General features: G+C 35.9%; 2 protein-coding genes across 2 annotated transcripts in view; one reads left to right on the top strand and one right to left on the bottom strand.

The window, feature by feature from the left end:
* The first annotated feature begins 259 nt into the window (after nucleotides 1-259).
* LOC127845381 (uncharacterized) lies at nucleotides 260-3803 on the top strand. The gene is made up of 2 exons (XM_052376259.1): nucleotides 260-424; nucleotides 885-3803. Exon 2 carries the CDS (start codon nucleotides 892-894, stop codon nucleotides 3364-3366), a length of 2475 nt encoding a protein of 824 aa, XP_052232219.1. The 5' UTR covers nucleotides 260-424; nucleotides 885-891; the 3' UTR covers nucleotides 3367-3803.
* Nucleotides 3804-5589: 1786 nt separating this feature from the next.
* Nucleotides 5590-18658, bottom strand: part of LOC127844265 (CD109 antigen-like) — a 47179-nt gene continuing 34110 nt past the window's right edge. Inside the window, exons 22-33 of the mRNA XM_052374332.1 lie at nucleotides 17871-18002; nucleotides 16844-17015; nucleotides 16314-16502; nucleotides 15616-15866; nucleotides 13808-13909; nucleotides 13417-13594; nucleotides 12520-12773; nucleotides 11614-11775; nucleotides 10619-10827; nucleotides 9905-10079; nucleotides 9239-9344; nucleotides 5590-7509 (exon numbers count right to left, since the gene is read on the bottom strand). Coding sequence (XP_052230292.1) covers nucleotides 7322-7509; nucleotides 9239-9344; nucleotides 9905-10079; nucleotides 10619-10827; nucleotides 11614-11775; nucleotides 12520-12773; nucleotides 13417-13594; nucleotides 13808-13909; nucleotides 15616-15866; nucleotides 16314-16502; nucleotides 16844-17015; nucleotides 17871-18002 — 2118 coding nt within the window. The 3' untranslated portion in view covers nucleotides 5590-7321. The remainder of the gene's footprint in view (nucleotides 7510-9238; nucleotides 9345-9904; nucleotides 10080-10618; nucleotides 10828-11613; nucleotides 11776-12519; nucleotides 12774-13416; nucleotides 13595-13807; nucleotides 13910-15615; nucleotides 15867-16313; nucleotides 16503-16843; nucleotides 17016-17870; nucleotides 18003-18658) is intronic.

Genomic DNA, 18658 nt, shown 5'->3' with positions numbered 1-18658 from the left:
ACGCGATTTGCGCCGTTTCAATATACCAACGTTTGTAAAAATTAGTGTTAATGTATTCAACGCACACATACATAGTTATGCATTTATTTAATTGTGGCAAATGTAATGTTTAAATGCTGTTTTTTCTACAATTTGTAGCACAATACTAAAGTAATTTTTAAACCCAAGTGTATTTTACTGAATTCAAGTACAAATATGATTTTACCCAGTGTTCTCACTTCACTGTACATCGCGTACCGAACCTGATCAATATACGAAACTACTAGGCTTTGTTTAACCGAAGTGTTAATGCGGAAGTTTTAAACTTGTGATGAGGAATATAATCCGATAAGAATAGTTTAAATACCGTGTCGACCTCTTTCTGAACAGATGTTTACATCTCCAATTTAACTTGTGGAAGTTTAACGAAGCAGTAAGCCTAATCGTAAGTACTGCATTTTTGTGTTAAGTATTTATGTTATTTCAATGCATATATATATATATAAAAACAAACATTATACTGGATGGTAAGCTGTCCAGAACAATTCTAAAGTTATTATAAAAAGTTATGTTCGTGGTTATTGTCAATATTATATTTTTAGTGTGCGCAAAACGGTTTACGATAGGCATGTATTACCAAACATAATATCACTGGACAAGTGAAAATTTTATACGTCTATTAAAGTAACTAAACTTTAAATGTTCATGAAGTTTTGAAACATTCAAAAGGTGGCGTGCCTTATTCATCAACATCGAAGGATGAATCTCTTAAATTTCAGTTTAATTCTAGCGATAATTGTATGTCACTGTTGAATCAATTTTGAAATACCTTAATCAAGTTAGCCGTTTGATATGTATCAATCATCTATGTTAAGCAAATATATCCAGTTACACATTTCTTTCAGGACAACAATGCAAGTAACATATCAATGTTGTATGTGTGCTGTGTTAAGCGCGTTGTTGCTCCCGTTAGTTCACCTGACGTCAGAAGGCGCGCTATTCCAGATAGGCAGCCCGGCAGCAACTGCCATAGAGCCTCGAGTTAACACCGAAGGTCCGCCATTGTGCGAATTTAGTATCTGGGAGAGAAGCAAAATATTCTTTGTGGCCCGTTTGCGCCAAATGAATCCGAAATTTATCAAGTTTGGAATACAATTTTATAATGGGACAAATGTGATTGAACACACTGAACCACAAGTATTGAAACCCAAACTCTGGTTTTGGACGTATTCCACGGAGCATGAAACATATCCGTATCTGAATTGGAATGTCGACTTTGGGTTGCTGACATTTGGTCTTCTAGACGCAGCAACTATTGAGATCCCTTATGTGGATTTTAAGGCATACAATACATCAAAATGTATTGTGAACTTTGGTGCAAATGAATCCATGATAAATGTTGCAAAAGCTTTGTCAGAGCTAGTGGTTAATGAAACAGTAAATGAGGTGCACCAGTATGAACAAATATCTTTTTGTTATTTAACAGAGATAGCTGTAGATAAATCTGGAATCGAATACTATGCTGGACTATACCTTCAATATCCAGTACCGTTTATTCAATATTCGTGTTGTGAAATATTATATCATTACACCACAAGTAAATATTCAGATCCGGATTGTAACATTACTCACGACAAATGGACTTTATGCTTCCTTGGTCCATATATCGTAGGCGTAATAATTCTCCTGTTCTTCCCTATAATGGTTTTTGAATTATTTCACTCAATTTCCAAAGACGAAGTAATTCAATCGTACGACCACGAGAGTACGAATGAGTTATCGTGTGTAGTCTATAATCGACAACCTGAAGCACAGTGGGTTTTCCTAGATGGAGCATCGCCATTTACCTTATCTCATCTACCAGCCAAGATGTTCGCGGGATTCAAGGATTCGCACCCAGTCTTGCGATCGCGACTACGACGGTTTGTGTACATGCTTTTGGTACCTGTCTTGTTATTTGCTAATGTGTTCATGTACAGAAACGGTATAGGAAATGACCTTAAAATCACTATTGAGGACTTGGTAAAGCGAGGAACTCCACTGGGTTTTCTTGCAATCCTTGCTGATACCTCTGATGCTCGAAAAGTGTTTGTTCCAGCTCTCGGTGGGCCAGTTGGAGTTTTGATAATTTACTACACTCTCGGAGTCCTACTTCTGGTAATGCCAAGAAGTCTGAAACAGATCGTAGAGAACGGGATGCCAACAAAGCGGACGTGGTCGCCTTTCTTTCTCAGTGTCGATGAGATACTTCGCATGGCAATGCTTGAACCAGGGACCGAACCTGGATATCATCGAGCCGCTGCTGTGTGCCGTGGCAGCTTCTATATGGTCTTTAATAAGGAATTTTGGTACAGAATACTGTATATGCAACAACGCCGACTCGTACGATTAAAGCGAGATAAACCGATTATGTTCGCTCTTACACTTCCAGTTGTGTTACTTGTTTGCGCATTGGAAACTGCAGCGTGCGCCATTTTCAACCTTTTTCCTCTGGCAAACTTTGTTGTCATTACAGTAAAAGGAGCAGTGATATCACTTATTGAACAGAGGCGTCACTACGAATGCATTCGATGCTGTTTCCGTACACCATTGATCGTAGTTGTTGCTGTGATATGCTGCGTATTATTCACATTGTTTGCTTATACTGTCATTTTAATATTCCTGGAAAGTTTTGTGTTCATCTCACAAGTTGCTATTTTATGTTTTGTAGCGGTCATTGTTTTTCCTTCCGTTGCGTTCGGTTATCTGTTTTTCTTTGTTGTTCTGCTGTATTACCTGTTTCGACTTGCTCGAGGGTTCGGTGATACGTATTTTGAACTGCTATCGATGGCAGTTGAGAAATCGCAGGATCTTGACGCCCATGTAAATCACGTGTCAATGCAGGATGGTACTTTAGAAATCTCCAACGTGCGGGCAGCGGGTGTCAGAAGCATTCGTGTGAATAACGTTGTTATCGACGTTCCACACAACACACTTGAGAGAATTAAAACGGAACAAACACCGAAGAAAACCCGACAAAAGGCAAATGTCCATGGGATACCGAGAGACCTATTTGAATATCTGGTTACCAAACATCGGCCTATTCATATTCAGTTTATAAGGCTTGTTTTTCACTTTGCAATGATTATAACGCTCGTTGCGTTGACCATGTCGATCATTTCGAAATTCAAAATGGTGACCTCATCGGAGTCGTCGGATGTCATGCATGTGATCTTCATTGTGACGGTCGGTGCGTTGCCAAGGGTTTTGGAGTTGGTATTGTTGGATGGCAATGAAATGTTTAAGCGACAGCTAGAAGAAACTAAGATTGAACAGTCCATTCTGAGGTACTGGCGAAATCGCTTGGAATCTTTTGAAGACCTTGACCGTTGCTCTCCTAGCTCCTAAGAATAAACTTATTTTTCCAAAGTTACCTTAAGCAATTGCTTTGTCTTTGTTAATAATTGTGCATTAAGTATTTTATTTCCAAACACGAATGTACATTTTCATTTCACATATATCATATAAAACAGTGATCTTAAAACGTATGACAATTGAAGCCATGTAATGTAATTTTGTTCGTTGACTTTTTCCATCCACACTCTAACAGGGGTATTGGATTTGTTTACAGAGTTTAATGTTAATTTCGCCTGGGTGTTTACAATAAGTATTATTTCGTGTACAGGGTAAATACAATTTACACCACAGACTTAATACTGAAATGTCGAAACTAACAAAACTGTTATTTTAGAGAACAATATTGTTATCATATGTTATATACTCATTATTTACTAGTTTTACTTGTATTTGTAGTGATCTGATGTTAATATTAAAATAAACAGGTATGTATGTTGTTGTTGTTTTTCGTACGACAAATAGTATTCAGAATTTTGAAGTTTCGCCTTTGTGGCGAATTATTTCGAACACGACAGTATTTCCGCTTTAAATAAGAAGCCGAAATAATAGCCGTCCACTTGAGTTATACATTTAAAGGTGAACTATCATACGCAGTCATTTTCAGTGTTTTGCGATTGTTAAAAGCGTACAATACTATTTTCAACAGTAGTCAAAAGACATGTATGCAGGGAACAAGAATACTAATCATCTGCCTCGCATATTGTAAACTGGACATCTATTTATGTTTGCAACTATTGTACAAGTTTACGGTCTTTCTTTGGACACAAAATCATTAAACTATTCCAGTAACGCAACATTTTTTTTTTAATATTTATTAAGTCATGTTAATTAACGTGTTGTTTACGTCCGAATGAAATTCAAATCCGAACATATATCATTGTTATAAGCCGGCACTATACTTGTGTACTTACCTCATTTTATAGCATGTCACGTTGACATGACTTTTTATTGTCAATTTACATGAACAGAAAATTCTCTGTTGTGTCCTCTCTAAAATGGATGCCGAGGTCCTCGATAGTGTATATTGTTAACATCGATGTTGCATTCTATACATAGATGGTGACGTCACTACGTTATTGTCACCTCTATACTAAGACGCATCACATTCCCCTGGTTTGGGGAATTATGCTTCCGCCAATGTAGTTCTACGTAGGAATGAAAATGTTCATAATGAAAGAAAAATCTTTTTTTTATTGTGGTTTTAAACGGAATGTTGTTAAAAGAAATGTTCTTGAATTATGTTTAAATGTGATTTTGAATCTTTATATAAACTGATAGCGATTATCAGAAGCACGATTACCTGACCTATTTTCGCTTTTCACTCGTAAAAGAAGAGCTACCCACAATTCTTTTCACGTTAGTACACAGGTCAGTAAGACCGGAGTGTACAGAATGGTGATGTTGTGCCGACAATGAATGAACGTCACCGACATTGAATGAACGTCTTGACGCCTTCTTACTCGCTTGATCAAAGTGAAATGTATTGCCACCGATTGTTTCAGTTGATAGTGTTCTTAAATGATTGAGAAGTACTGAGTAGGAGTGTAACGGCATTGCTATTATCATTGTTCAATGACAACATAACTTACCCCTGCTCCGCTTGGTTACAGGCATAACAGTCAAGCCCATGGCAAATATCTTATAAATAAACGGATCATTGTGCTTGAAAAATGTGTTATGCACATACACATTTTAAAGACTTAAGTGATGACCTACTTGAAGTTTCAATGCAAGCGCTGCGTAAAGGTGTAACTACAGATACTATTCCCATTTGAAATGCCCATACAGAATGTTCTCGTCTTATGTCTAAAGATGAACAGTATAGATTAAAGTGAGTATTTGCGGAGAAACCGACGTAGTTTTATTATCTTTTCAATGCACACGTGAATTTCAACACGCCTTTATCATTTTAAGGTTTTCTTTGAAAATAAACCAACCAAACATTAATATAATTGTATGACAATAAAGCAGAAAATTAATATTGCCATTTCATTGACAACCCATTACACCTATAAAGTATCAGTGTTACGTTTTTTTCTATCGTTTGTATTTCAGCCAAGCCATTTATTGCACACATTAGAATCACGACGTATTCATATCAAGGGAAATAATTCTAAATAATGACAAAAGAGTAACGACCTTTGTACTGCTTTTCAATTGGCATGACACTTGTTATTCTATTGCTTATAGGGAAACAATAACAGAACAAAATCGTTTTTGTTTATTTTCTTTATTATAGAATGTATGACAGGTAATATGGAATGTATGCAGTACAAAATGACGCCTTAACTTGCTAGGTATATGTCTATGAGTAAGTTACATGTACAATGGTCGCAATGTTAATATGATGTTTATCAATTAATAACAAATGTATTGAGGCATGTATATCACCTGGATATGTAAACAAGAATTAAATAACAACATATCAGGCTAGTTTTTAAAATCAACATATTTCCGACAAAAATTTAAATATTTAAATTAAAATGTTCGATATCCCTAAATATTCTTTTATAAATATTAATTAAGCTGTTGCAAAACAGCTTCAGAAACATTCAATTTCAAATAAGAGGAATATATAGTGTTAAATAAAGTAGTTTTATGACCTGTTTCAAGTGTACATGATGCATAAACCAGGACACACTTGTAAAAATGCAGACAACTACATAGGCCTACTCCAAGAAAGAGAAGTTATTTCAAACGTTTCAAGAGTAGTAGACAACGTTTAAACAATCTTCAGTCAATGAATCAAGTCACATGATAAATTATGATCAATTAAAAATGACACGTTTCTATTGTACACATACAATCGTGAGCAAAATATATTGAAAAGCACAAAACCGTTTTGGAAAAGTTATGTAACACTAAGTTAGTCTGAAAATATTCATTACAACAATACAAAGTGGTACAGAAGTTTGAACCTGAAAACATTAAAACACTCTTGTACCTGATTTGGAATATAGGATGTTAGAATATCAATGCAACACACTTACCTAACAGTACTGATTGTGATTACATCACAATAAAAAATGAATATGAGATTTACATTCAATAATACATACAGTTCAAAAAGTAGAAAAAGAGAAAATATATGTACAGCTTATTACAAAACAAAATATATGTGTGTTATACATCTATATACAACTCTATTAATCAATTAGTAAAGTAAATGAGTACAAAATACACACAATGGCATATACAATGACGAAATTATAAAAAATTCATGATATGTCTATGTATAACATATATCAGGTTATGGTTTAAAAATAATCAACTTATCACCTTATCAATTCTTGAGGCATGTACAGATGTAAAATGAAAATGATCAACCGAATCAATGCGTAATTAGATCAACCCACAATTATGATATTAAATTGTTTTTATAATTGATTGGTGTAACACTTCCATAAAAAAAATAATTTGGAAATCTCATGTACATCACTTACATTGATAGAGACATTCAAACGTCCATTTGAATTTCTTCGCAGCACTGTAGCATGCAAACTTTTAATCTGAACCTCAAATACTCATCCTACAAAAGCAGAATTATTTTAATTTCTTTGCAGCACTGTAGCATGCAAACCTTTAATCTGAACTTCAAGTACTCATCCAACAAAAGCAGGATTATGTTTAATTGTACCCATGCAAATGAAAACTTGATTTAATATAAACAACTTAACTTCTGTTTGCAAAAAAACACAACATTGACCTTAATTTTGCTGTATCACGACTACACCTTTCCTCTGCACAAAAATGAATAATTGTATTACAAATCTGTGGACCTTTCTAGTGTAAACACGTTTGTGTCATATAAAACATATCAATGCTTATTGCAGATATGTTTGCACACTTTATAAAAATAATGGAAATTGTCACATAAAAATTAATTTCAATACACATTTTTGAAATCATTTTCTGAGTAGATCTATATACAAAATCTGTTAAAGCACTAATGAGTCCGCACAATGAAACGTTTCATCAGGAAGCCTAACACGAGCGCCACAAACGTGAAGGTGGCTTTGAGGACATCAGCCCCATTGAAGTAAGGACAGTAAGGACACTGATATGAGCCACACACGTAGCAGATGTTCAGGATGAAGTGGTTGTACGTCGTCCAGATTGATGTATTGTGCATACCTGCCATAGAGTATGAGAGAGTCAGTCAGTACCAGTTAAAGCACTAGGCCTTGTTGTACAAAACTTTTAAGAGTCAGTACCAGTTAAAGCACAAGGCCTTGTTGTAAAAAACTTTTAAGAGTCAGTACCAGTTAAAGCACAAGGCCTTGTTGTCCAAAACTTTTAAGAGTCAGTACCAGTTAAAGCACAAGGCCTTGTTGTACAAAACTTTTAAGAGTCAGTACCAGTCAAAGCACGAGGCCTTGTTGTACAAAACGTTTAAGAGTCAGTACCAGTCAAAGCACGAGGCCTTGTTGTACAAAACTTTTAAGAGTCAGTACCAGTTAAAGCACAAGGCCTTGTTGTCCAAAACTTTTAAGAGTCAGTACCAGTTAAAGCACAAGGCCTTGTTGTACAAAACTTTTAAGAGTCAGTACCAGTAAAAGCACGAGGCCTTGTTGTCCAAAACTTGTGCGGCCAGTTAAGCTAACAGCAGTGAATTTTTCAATCGAGTCATTTATGAGACTTAATTTTTCAGACATTCCTATACGAGTCAATTGTAAACAAATTTGTATGCTTGAATCATTTGAATAAGTTTCATAATAATATATATTTTTTAAATTTATGTAATTTGGGTATGAAGTTAACACAGTTTTTTAACTTTACTGGCCGTAACATGATTTTTGCTACTGGCATATAATCAACATTTCATAATGTGAAGCTATGTATGTTTTGATTATGTTTTTTTCCCATTTTCATGTTTTAAAACGCCAGTTTTTTATTTTGTTAGATATGTATCTAACCCTTTATCACTAAGATATTTATTTAACCCTTTACCACTTAGAAACAAATTTTGACACATTCATAGTCCCATAGAAAGTTAAATGTAATTTAAGACCTTTCTTACTAAATTCAAGTCTTAAAAGCTTCAACTCCACACCTTAGATACTGATGAGCAGCATACAGCATAAACCCCTGAACAGTCTGCGAGTTACAGGCTGTTCTGGTTTTATGCTGTTTGAACCTAGCCATTTTCATTTTGCTTCTAAGCGGGAAAGGGTTTAATCCTATACATAAACAAGGAAATTATGTTCAAATTGTTAATGTTTAGCCTATTTTTACACAAATGGCATGCAGTAATTCATTTTCTTTTCTAGAAACAATGCATTAAACAGTTGCTTGTGGGCAACCCCAGGAAGCACCACAAAAATTAAATCATCGTAAGTAGGCACTTGAACGTCTTCACTTATATTGATTGCCACTGTACACGGAAAGAATCATTAAATCAAAACTAAATTCTTCCTTAACAAATGCAAGACAAGTGCACTTAAAAGAAAGTAAATGAACTGTTTGTAAAAACAACTTTAGGAACTAGAGCCATCACTGAACCATAACCCTCAACCGCTAATGCTGACATATGATTGACGTCTCTTCTAAACATTAACTACTGAAGTTTAGTTAGAGTGTCAACTGAAATCTGCCTCTGCAGATATTTTATGCAAATTGATCAAACCTGTCTTTTACACAAAATATGAGCAGGCTTATTAGAGACAACATTTTCTGCCTGCACTGGATTTTCGTTGAGAAGAAACTTCATTTCAACGAAAAATCCACAAAGGTGGAAAAAGTCTTCCCTGATGAGCCAGTGTGGACAGCACAGGCTAATCTGGGACGAAACTTTAGGAACATGAATTAAACTCGGTTTTCTCAGATCAAGTCTCATATAATTACATATACCATATATGCGTACCTGGTTCATAGTAGTCGTAGACGCGGTATCTGTGCTGGATGGTGCCGTTACCTGCTGGGTACCACCGGTCTGCACGGAACTTCACACACGTCCTACTAGTATCCACCTGCACAAACATGGCAAAACATGACAACCTGTCATATGCAACAATCTTGGTGTATTGACCTGCACAAACTTGGAAAAACATAAAAAATCCTTTTGTGATAAAAATAACTTCAGATAACTAACGAGAAATCCTAGATGTGAACATGGTACTCATATATAATCAGTTGATGTACACTCTCCACTGCTATATTTTTTTTTGAGAGTCAGCTGCAACTAGTAGTAGCTTACAAAACTACAACGACAGCAAAGTCCCTAAAGTCTCATGTTGAACGCGGTACAATACCTTTAAATTTATTATTTGTTCTGATTAAAATGTTCATTTATAATTGCAAAATGAACAAATCTAGACCTACTTTGAAAGCAGCCAAATCGGACGTATCCTTGCACCGCCATGTACTTAATGAAATTAATTATTTTAATGATTTTTGTAAAAGTAAAGAATTAGAACTGTTGTTACCTCTGTTAAAGCTGTTGTGGAGTGGGATGCCCTTGACCCACACACATCTATTGACAAGAAGAATACAAAATATTGAACAGAAAAAAAAAAAAAACAACACTTACATGTGAGAAGTAGAAGACCACTTTATTGTAGTACATTTCAGCCCTCTTCAAATTGGGCACCTGTTTGGAGCGCACGTAGTCTCGCAGGGTGTGGTTCATGATCACAAACCCAGTGGGCAGGTCTATCTCCAGCACTGTAAGGCCGGACTGCTGACTGCGGTCAGTGTACACCCACCTGTCGAGGGATGTAGGGGTTAAAGGACAGTATAATTAACCCTTTACCACTTAGATACGCATTTTGTCGCAGGCCCTCAGAGATTCTTATTAAAGGCCTTCCTTACTAGATCCAAGTTTTAAAGGTTTCAGTTCCAAGCCTTAGATACTGATGAGCAGCAAACATCACAAAACCTGAACAAACTGCGAGTTACTGGCAGGCTGTTCTGGTTTTATGCTGTTTGCACATAGCCATTTTCACTTTGCTTCTGAGTGGGAAAGGGTTATGGTGTACCTTGTATATTGCATAAGGCAACAAAGAGATTGCCACTAACAATAAGAAATAAGAGATTGTCAAAATAGGGACACACATAATGACCTTATAATAATTTGTTACAGACGCTAATTATTGGCAATCAAAAAAAATGTTCTGCTTTTTTCAAAGAAAACTGTTTGTTTTAAGTAAAAGTCCCTCATAGAGTGTTGATATATCAGCCAACAGTTGACAAGCACCATAAAAGTGCATACTTTCAGTACAAACAATGAGGAATATCTAAATACCTGACGCAAGGTGTCATCTCCATGATGGAGTCGTTCCTGCCGGTGAATCTTGTATTCTCCGCTGTCAACTCAAAGAACTGGATTTCGTCGACCGTTTTCTTCAGTAACCACGGATACTCAACATGTACAGTGGTCGTAAGCTGCATCATGGACCGGCCAACACCCTGAGCCTGCACTCCAATGGTACCGTATGTAAAACCCTGGGGGATCTGAAGAATAAATACAGGAGCAGCATTATGGTTGAGTGAATAATAAGGTAACTAACTGAAACTTGTGAACATGAGTTCACCTTTTCCCCCATAAGAAGCAAAGTGAAAATGGCTTTTGCAACCAGCATAAAACCAGAACAGCCTTGAGTAACTCGCAGTCTGTTCAGGTTTTATGCTGTTTGCTGCTCATCTGTATCTATGGGTTGGAAATGAAGCCTTTAAAGCTTGAATTTATTAAGAAAGGTATTTAATTGAACGTAACTTTCTATGGGACTACACATGCGACAAAATGCGTATCTAAGTGGTAAAGGGTTAAGTTTAATATTTGGCAGAAATTATATTTATTCTGAATTATATATACTAGTATTCTGCATGTCTTTTAACAAGTAATACAATTATTCATTGTGTATCTCAAAAACTACACATTTAACATAATAATACCCTTAAACAAAAAAGAATAATAAAAATAACAGTGGTTATTAATAACTGTTTAAGGTTAAAACAAATTCCTGACCAATAATATCAGTCTTGTTTGTAACGACATTTGGATAAAAGATTGGATAGACATTTTGATATAAGTTTGGTAAGAAGTTTGGATAGAAGTTTCAATAGACGTCTGGATAGTTTTGGATAAATATAAGAATAAAAGTTTTGGTAGACTTATGGATATACATTTGAATTCAATAGAAGTTCGGATAGATGTGTACATAACAATTTCCAAATTTTAGGCAAAACATCACAATGCCCTTGCCCCGTTTTCAATGTGGTGAAAAAAATACTGCTTACGTAGCTGCTCTGCATGATGGTGTAGTTGGTCTTTGACAGGGAAAAGTATGTGGACCAGGTGGGAGTGGAGGAGGCCTCCATTTTGATCAGCACGTTGTACACATTACGGTTGGGGTCCACCTGAGTGTACTCGAACAGCGCCTCCATCCCGATCAGCGTGTCCTGAAGCAGACACGTGGTTGAGACCAGTGAATCTCTTTAAACAGGGCTTCATGCATGTGTGTAGAGTGTTGTCACAGATTAGCCTGTGTAATCAACACAGGCTTATCAGGTACAACACTTTCCTCATTTATGGAATATACGAGACTGGTGACGAGAAAATGGTTTTAATGCAAGTGCCTAAAGTGCTGTACCAGATCAGTTTGTGCAATCCACACAGGCTTATCAGGGACGACATTTTCTGCCTAGACTTAATTTTCCTTTAGAAGAGACTTAATATAAAACAAGAAAATTTGTTGAATTAATTGATATCCCCCACCAAAAATAAATTTTGTTACAAGACAGACACGAAGGATGGATCATAGATTTCCATAAAAGCAGTGTCGTTCCTGTAACAAACTGCACAGGCTAATCTGGGAAATGACTTATCACACATGCATTAAGCCATGTTTTATCAGAGCATGGCCCATACAGAAGTGTTTTTTTTTATGTTTTGGTGTGATTATTTGTTGTATTGTCGCTGAAAATTGACAACAAACATTTCTTGCTAGATATGTTCTGCTAGCGAGTAGTAATTTGTTATTACGGTTTAATTAATATATTCCGACAAGGTGTGAACTGGTAAGCGCAGTCTAACATTTATGCTGAATTAAAAAAAAAATGTATATTAAGTACACTCATTAAAAGTAGGCAGACTGTCTTCTATAATTATGCTTTTACACATCAGAATGAAGAACTTTAAAATACCTGAGTGGAAGCCATTCCTCCAATGAAATTGCGTTCGTAGTTGAGCCAACGCATCATGGCATCTCGCTGGATCTTGGTTTCCTGATCGAGACCCATGCCGTTGTGCTTGATGTGGGCCATGAGAGCGTAGGCTGTGGCCTGAACTGCGTAGGCATCATTGCTCTGCTCCATTCGTGGGTTCAGGTAGCGGAGAGCGTTGATAAACTCTGACGGGTTGTCAGGAATGGCAGCGTTAGAGAAGTAGATCTCGTTGCCTAAAAGGTAAAAAAAAAACTTGCATACTTGGTTATATTATTAGCCATTCATCATTATTAGTTTAAACTATTTATTTAGCTTGATTGCCTCAAAAGCCTAAGGGGTATTGTAAAGCTCTCAATTTTGTTGCATGGGTAGAAACAGTCCTTGGGGGAGATAAAGACTCTCCCACTGTAAGGATCAAATCCATGAACTCCTGGTTGCTTGGGGGACACCATATCCACTATGCCACAGCAACCTTAGGCCTTCATTGTTTAACTTGCACTGAAAAGGTTTACGATTGCAATCAAACAGATCATATTACTAATTGCACACTTTTAGTAAAAGCACCAAAATGACTTATTAGCAGTGATATATTCTTTTATGAATGGTGAATGTTTGAATTTTACATGAGTAACTGTAAAGGCTTGGGCTAAGAAAGACCAGATGCAATTACAAAATTAATGATATAAGAAATGATTGTAATTTAATGACTCCTTGTCCTTACTTCATACAATATTTTTCATAGGTATTTAAGCTCTCTAACGCCAAAGTCTGTTACCTTTCAATACTCTACACAATTAACATTCTGTACCTTGGTACTTGAAATTCCAAACTATGTTACCATTCAATACTCAAACACAAAGAAAGAACATTCCATACCTTGGTACTTGAGATTCCAAAGTCTGTCAAATATGGTTCTACTCTTCTGCTGGCTCAGGGACAGTGCATATGCCGTGATGGCAAGGAAATACACCTCCTCATTGTCAATGTTGTAGGATTCCCTCAGCAGGTACTCCGACGCGAGAGTCCTGGCTTTGTCGATGCATGTCAGGGCAGCCTACAGTATGCATAACAGAAAATATAAAAATAATATAAATATTCTTTGTAAGGCTATTCTTATATTCTCAGATATAATTCATGAAAAACCATCAAAACAACAAAAAAAGTGAATATTGAATCTGTAAAATGTATATTAGACAACAAGGCAAATTAAGCACATGGTTAATATCGTTACAAATATAAATTAATTAATAAAACCATTGAACCATACCCCAGAGACGTCACCTTCAATCTTGTACAATGCAATCAGGACATAGGCAGTCAGTGGTACAGGATCACCGAACAAAGCATCAGAGCCTGCTTTCACTGAAGCCTGAAAAAAAAACTTATTTCATGAATTCTCATGAAACATATCAAACAATCAAGTAAACAAGGGCTACTTTATTATAAAATATTATATAAGTGTAATGTTGAATAGTGTTATTTAGCACTGCTAAGTTAAACATGATCACAAGGTTTTTGTGAGTGGTTTACATCTTTATGCTTTGCAAAAACAGATCTTTTCTTAACAATTACATGTATCTAGTATTCTACTGATTTTTTATTGAATTAAACTATAAAGAAACAGAACACAAAAACGAATTAATGGTGGCACAAAATGTCAATGATTTAACTTTATTCACCTGCAATAGGCTTGCTTTTAAACAACATTTAACCCTTTCCGAGTCAGAGTACAGTGAAAATGGCTACAAATGTATATGCAACCAGCATAAAACCAGAACAGCCTGCAAGTAAATCGTTGTAACAGGTTTTATGCTGTTTGCTGCTATCAGTGTCTTAGGGTTGGAAATTAGGCCTTTTAAACTTGAATCTATTAATAAAGGATTTCACATAATTAGATTTTCTATGGGACAGAAAATGGTCAAAATGCGTATTTGAGTGGTAAAGGGTTAAACAATTTTATCTCACATAAAACACCACAAACTTACAAACGTTCTGTATAAAATACCACAAGGAACAATCTTCCTTTATAAAAACACATAAAAAAACATACAAACTTTGGTATAAAACAAAAAACAAATAACTTACAAACTTTCTGTATAAAAAACACACAAAAGAAGTGTATAAACTTTCTATATACAACACAAAAACAAAAAACTTATAAACTTTCTGTTTAAGGTAGTGCACCTCTAATGGGCACATATCCAAATATAATCTAATTAATTATTTTCTTAATCAGCATCATTTCACTGAACTACATGCAAATTTGTAGGTAGGCTTTCCATGCTTTTTAAAAAAATATACCGATTTTTTCAAAACCACCCCCACGCTCGGCTTTTGTCCAGTTTATTTTCACCCCTGGGGTATATAAAAGTTCCATAATTCATTCAAATTTCCAAATATGGGCATGCAGTTGGTGTGTACAGATGCTGTAAAGGTGTTTAAAGTTTAAACAAGATGAAATAAGTATTCTTTTACAGACATTTATTTTTTACAAATTTTTATCTATGGAAGAGCACCATGAAATGTAAGTGATTTCAGCCAAGTAAAAATTGGGTCGGTTAAAAACAAAGTGTCTTAAAATTCAAAATAGTATCATTTAAGTCATATTTTAAACTTAGTTTTTATAGAAACACTATATACAGCAAAAATACCAAGAACTAGACAGATTTATCGTTTACTTTTTGAAATAAAAATAAAAATGCAACATGCATGGTTCGTATTTTCAACAGTAAATCACCCAATTTCGCCATAACGTTGTTTTAATTTTAATAATTGAAAAATGTGCATAAAAATTGCAACATATTTAACAATAAATATAGCTTATATGCCATATTAAATCAAATTACGTTAGAAAATAAATAAAACGCGTCGCAAAAAAGTATACGTCGTCGGCAGGATTCAAACCTGCGCGGGAATATCCCAAAAGATTTCTAGTCTATCGCCTTAACCACTAGGCTACGGCACCTAATAGTAGGCTCTTCAACCTTGGAAGAAATCGCGGGAAATCATTAGAGGTGCACTACCTTAAAACAAGACAAAAGTATAAACTTCCAGTATAAAACACAACAAACTTACAAACTTCCTGTCGAAGATCTGGTCCTCCGGGTACCAAGCTCCGGTCTCATTCTGCTTCGAGCACAACCACACCACGATCTTATCAATCAGATTGATGGGGATGAATAGATCACGTTCCCACTCCCCGAACCTGGCCTCATGAAGCGTCTTGGCAACAAACGCGGACAGCCAGATGCTGGTAGATTCCTCGTCATCTTGGAACATGCGGAATGAGCCGTCTAAGTTCATGTAACTAAGCTGTCGCTGCAGACCTGGAAATTGTAAATGGAGCATGGGAACATATGCCATTAGGTACTGGAATGCAGCAATTAACAGTTTATGAAGATGCGCATGAAAACTATTTTAAAAAAAACAACAGTTAAGTCACATTTTTTTAAAGGGAGCTTCAGTTTGTTTTTGTTTTTTCATAAATCTGGCAAATAGAAGAGCAGAAAAAGCACACATATTCTATTATGCATTCATCTCAGATATGCACAGAATTAAAACAATATATAAAAAGTCAATCATATGACGACATTAAGTGGTGTAGTAATGCGCTCGCACTAATCGTTGAATGATAAACCTGCAGGTAGTAAACATGATTACAGCATTTCTGCTCTGATGCCTACACACAAATTTAAGATACATGTATATGTTTACCTAAAAACTTTACATACAAAGCACAGAACCAAGAACCCCTTCCTATATATGGTACGTACCAACATTTAGGTACTGTAGAGCTGTGCTCAGGGTTTCCTGGGGCAACTGCTGGTTGGTCTTCATGAACCTAAGCGTGAGCAGGTTGTACGCAAAGTTGAACATGTTCATCTCTCCAGCACCGTACGGCTTGCGGAAGATGTCCTCACAGTTCATGTACAGCTTGAAGAACCCGGGGGTCACAACATCACCTAAGTGAATGTTTTCATTTATTTTACTATGCAGACAAAATGAAAACAATTTAGACCATAAATGTGTCCATAGGGCCCAAATCAGAAAAGCTTCTATAAAAGTAAATTAAACAGAAGACATGCAAATACATGTGTAAATGTAGTTTTAGACGACTGCAAAAGTATCCTAATGGGTAAATATTTAGTCACTTACAGATGTTATTTCACTAACAGAGATTTCATTTCACTAACAGATCCCAACACAGATGTTGTATTTCACCAACAGCTGATATTTCACTTACAGATACGCTGTATCACTAACAGAGAGATGACAATTCACGAACAAAGGCCAATTGACTTACCGAACAGACTGACTTGTGCAAGCCCGGATCCTGGCACATACAAGTGTTCTCTGACTTCTGGTACAACAAACTGATCTGGAACGTTAATCTGCAGGTGGGGAATCGTCTCTGAACCGTACCGGATCATGTCAATCAAGTATGGCGTGTGGTAATAGTTTCTTACTCCATCCGGCTGTCAACGAACAAGATTACATTTAAGGAGCGTTTGATTAAAATTAATTGTTGAACATAATTGCAAACTCATGCAGCTGAATACCGTAAATAGATTTTGTATAACATGATGGGGGCTTGATGAAAGAATAACAAGAGCACCGCATAACGGGTGCCAACGCTCAGCTGCGGGTGCAATTTTGAATAAATGAAGGTTTGTCAGAATTTTTTATTTTTTTTAGATGTCACAGTGACCTTTGACCTTGTGACCCAAAAATGGGTGTGGCGTGTAAAAACTCATCAAGGTGCATCTACATATGAAGTTTCAAAGTTGTAGGTGGAAGCACTTTGATTTTACAGACAAATGTCAAGGTTTTAGCATGACGCGGACGGCAGACAGAAGCTGGCTATGAAAATACCTTGGGTTTTCTCCGAAAACAGCCGAGCTAAAATAAGGCTTCAGTAGTAGATGCAAATATTCTAAATCACCTGCAGTAAACAACAGCAAATACTTGACAATGATTTAAGAGCTGCTTGAGGAGGCTTGGGTTGGACCTTAAGCCATTGAGTTTCGGTGAAAATTACACTTGCAGGTAAACAGAGGGGTGAAAATTCAGGTAAAAATCTATTTGGAAGGATAATTTAATTTAAATTTGCCGTGGTATGACATCTCAATTCTGTTGCTCTTATGTATGTTGCAACATGCAGGCTAGCAAATCTTTAAATCATGTTCCGTAAAAAAACTCATTAAAATAATTATTTCATTTTCTGGTTACCCTACTTCCTCATCTTAGCTTTAAACCTACCGAGTCCCGTGTGTGTTCGTTATTGTGTTACACAGACTATTCGACAGGAAGATATTTTACAGTTGACTTACCAAGACCCGTATTTTCTTCGTGACGTAGTCTCTCTCCATTAAACACTGAGCTGTGACTGTGAAGGTGAACTCGCCCTGTACCAGTGTTGACACTATTGGCATTAAGATGTCCCTCGATTCACCAGGCTCCAACTGCATAAAACATTGCATTGAGAATGAAAATATGAAACAACATATTGTTATCCCCATAAACTGTTTGGAATTTTATTAAATCTAATTGAATAGCCACTACTATATGTTAAAATGACATGCATTTCCATATGTTCCACTCATAAACTGGAATAATCACAAGAAAACTTTCGATTTTATGGAATTTTTCGTTGAAACAAAGTATTTTGCTAACAAAAATACAGTTTTCACTTTGATTGAATTTTTCGTTTAAAGGAAGTCTTTTCCTCACAAAATCCAGTTAAGGCTGAAAGTGTCATCCTCATTAATGCATCCCACTGCACAGGCTCATTCGGTATAACACTTGAGTTAAATGCATTAAGCCCCATTTTCGCAGAGCGAGGCTCACTCATATCCCACCATTATGGAAATGAAGAGAGGTATAAGCTTTATTTCAGAATTGCTGCCATAGAGGTCTCGGGCACAATAGAATATCCATATTTGCTTGATTTGCATACCTTTCCAAAGGTATAAGTCAAATAAATACTCAAAATCAACAAATATTTCGTCAAATATTTTGTTAAATAAAGTTTACCCATAAAACATCAATGTTCCTCATAGCAACATCCAAAGTACAACTCTAGATGTGGTATAGTAACATAGATTTCACAAGATGCAAA

Source organism: Dreissena polymorpha, chromosome 9 (genome assembly GCF_020536995.1).
Source record: "Dreissena polymorpha isolate Duluth1 chromosome 9, UMN_Dpol_1.0, whole genome shotgun sequence".
NCBI classification, from domain to species: Eukaryota; Metazoa; Mollusca; class Bivalvia; order Myida; family Dreissenidae; genus Dreissena; species Dreissena polymorpha.
This window is presented reverse-complemented; position numbering and strand designations above follow the sequence as displayed.

What these genes read in the sequence shown, in the direction of transcription:
- LOC127845381 (XM_052376259.1), top strand. Translation starts at nt 892, where the DNA reads ATGCAAGTAACATATCAATGTTGTATGTGTGCTGTGTTAAGCGCGTTG.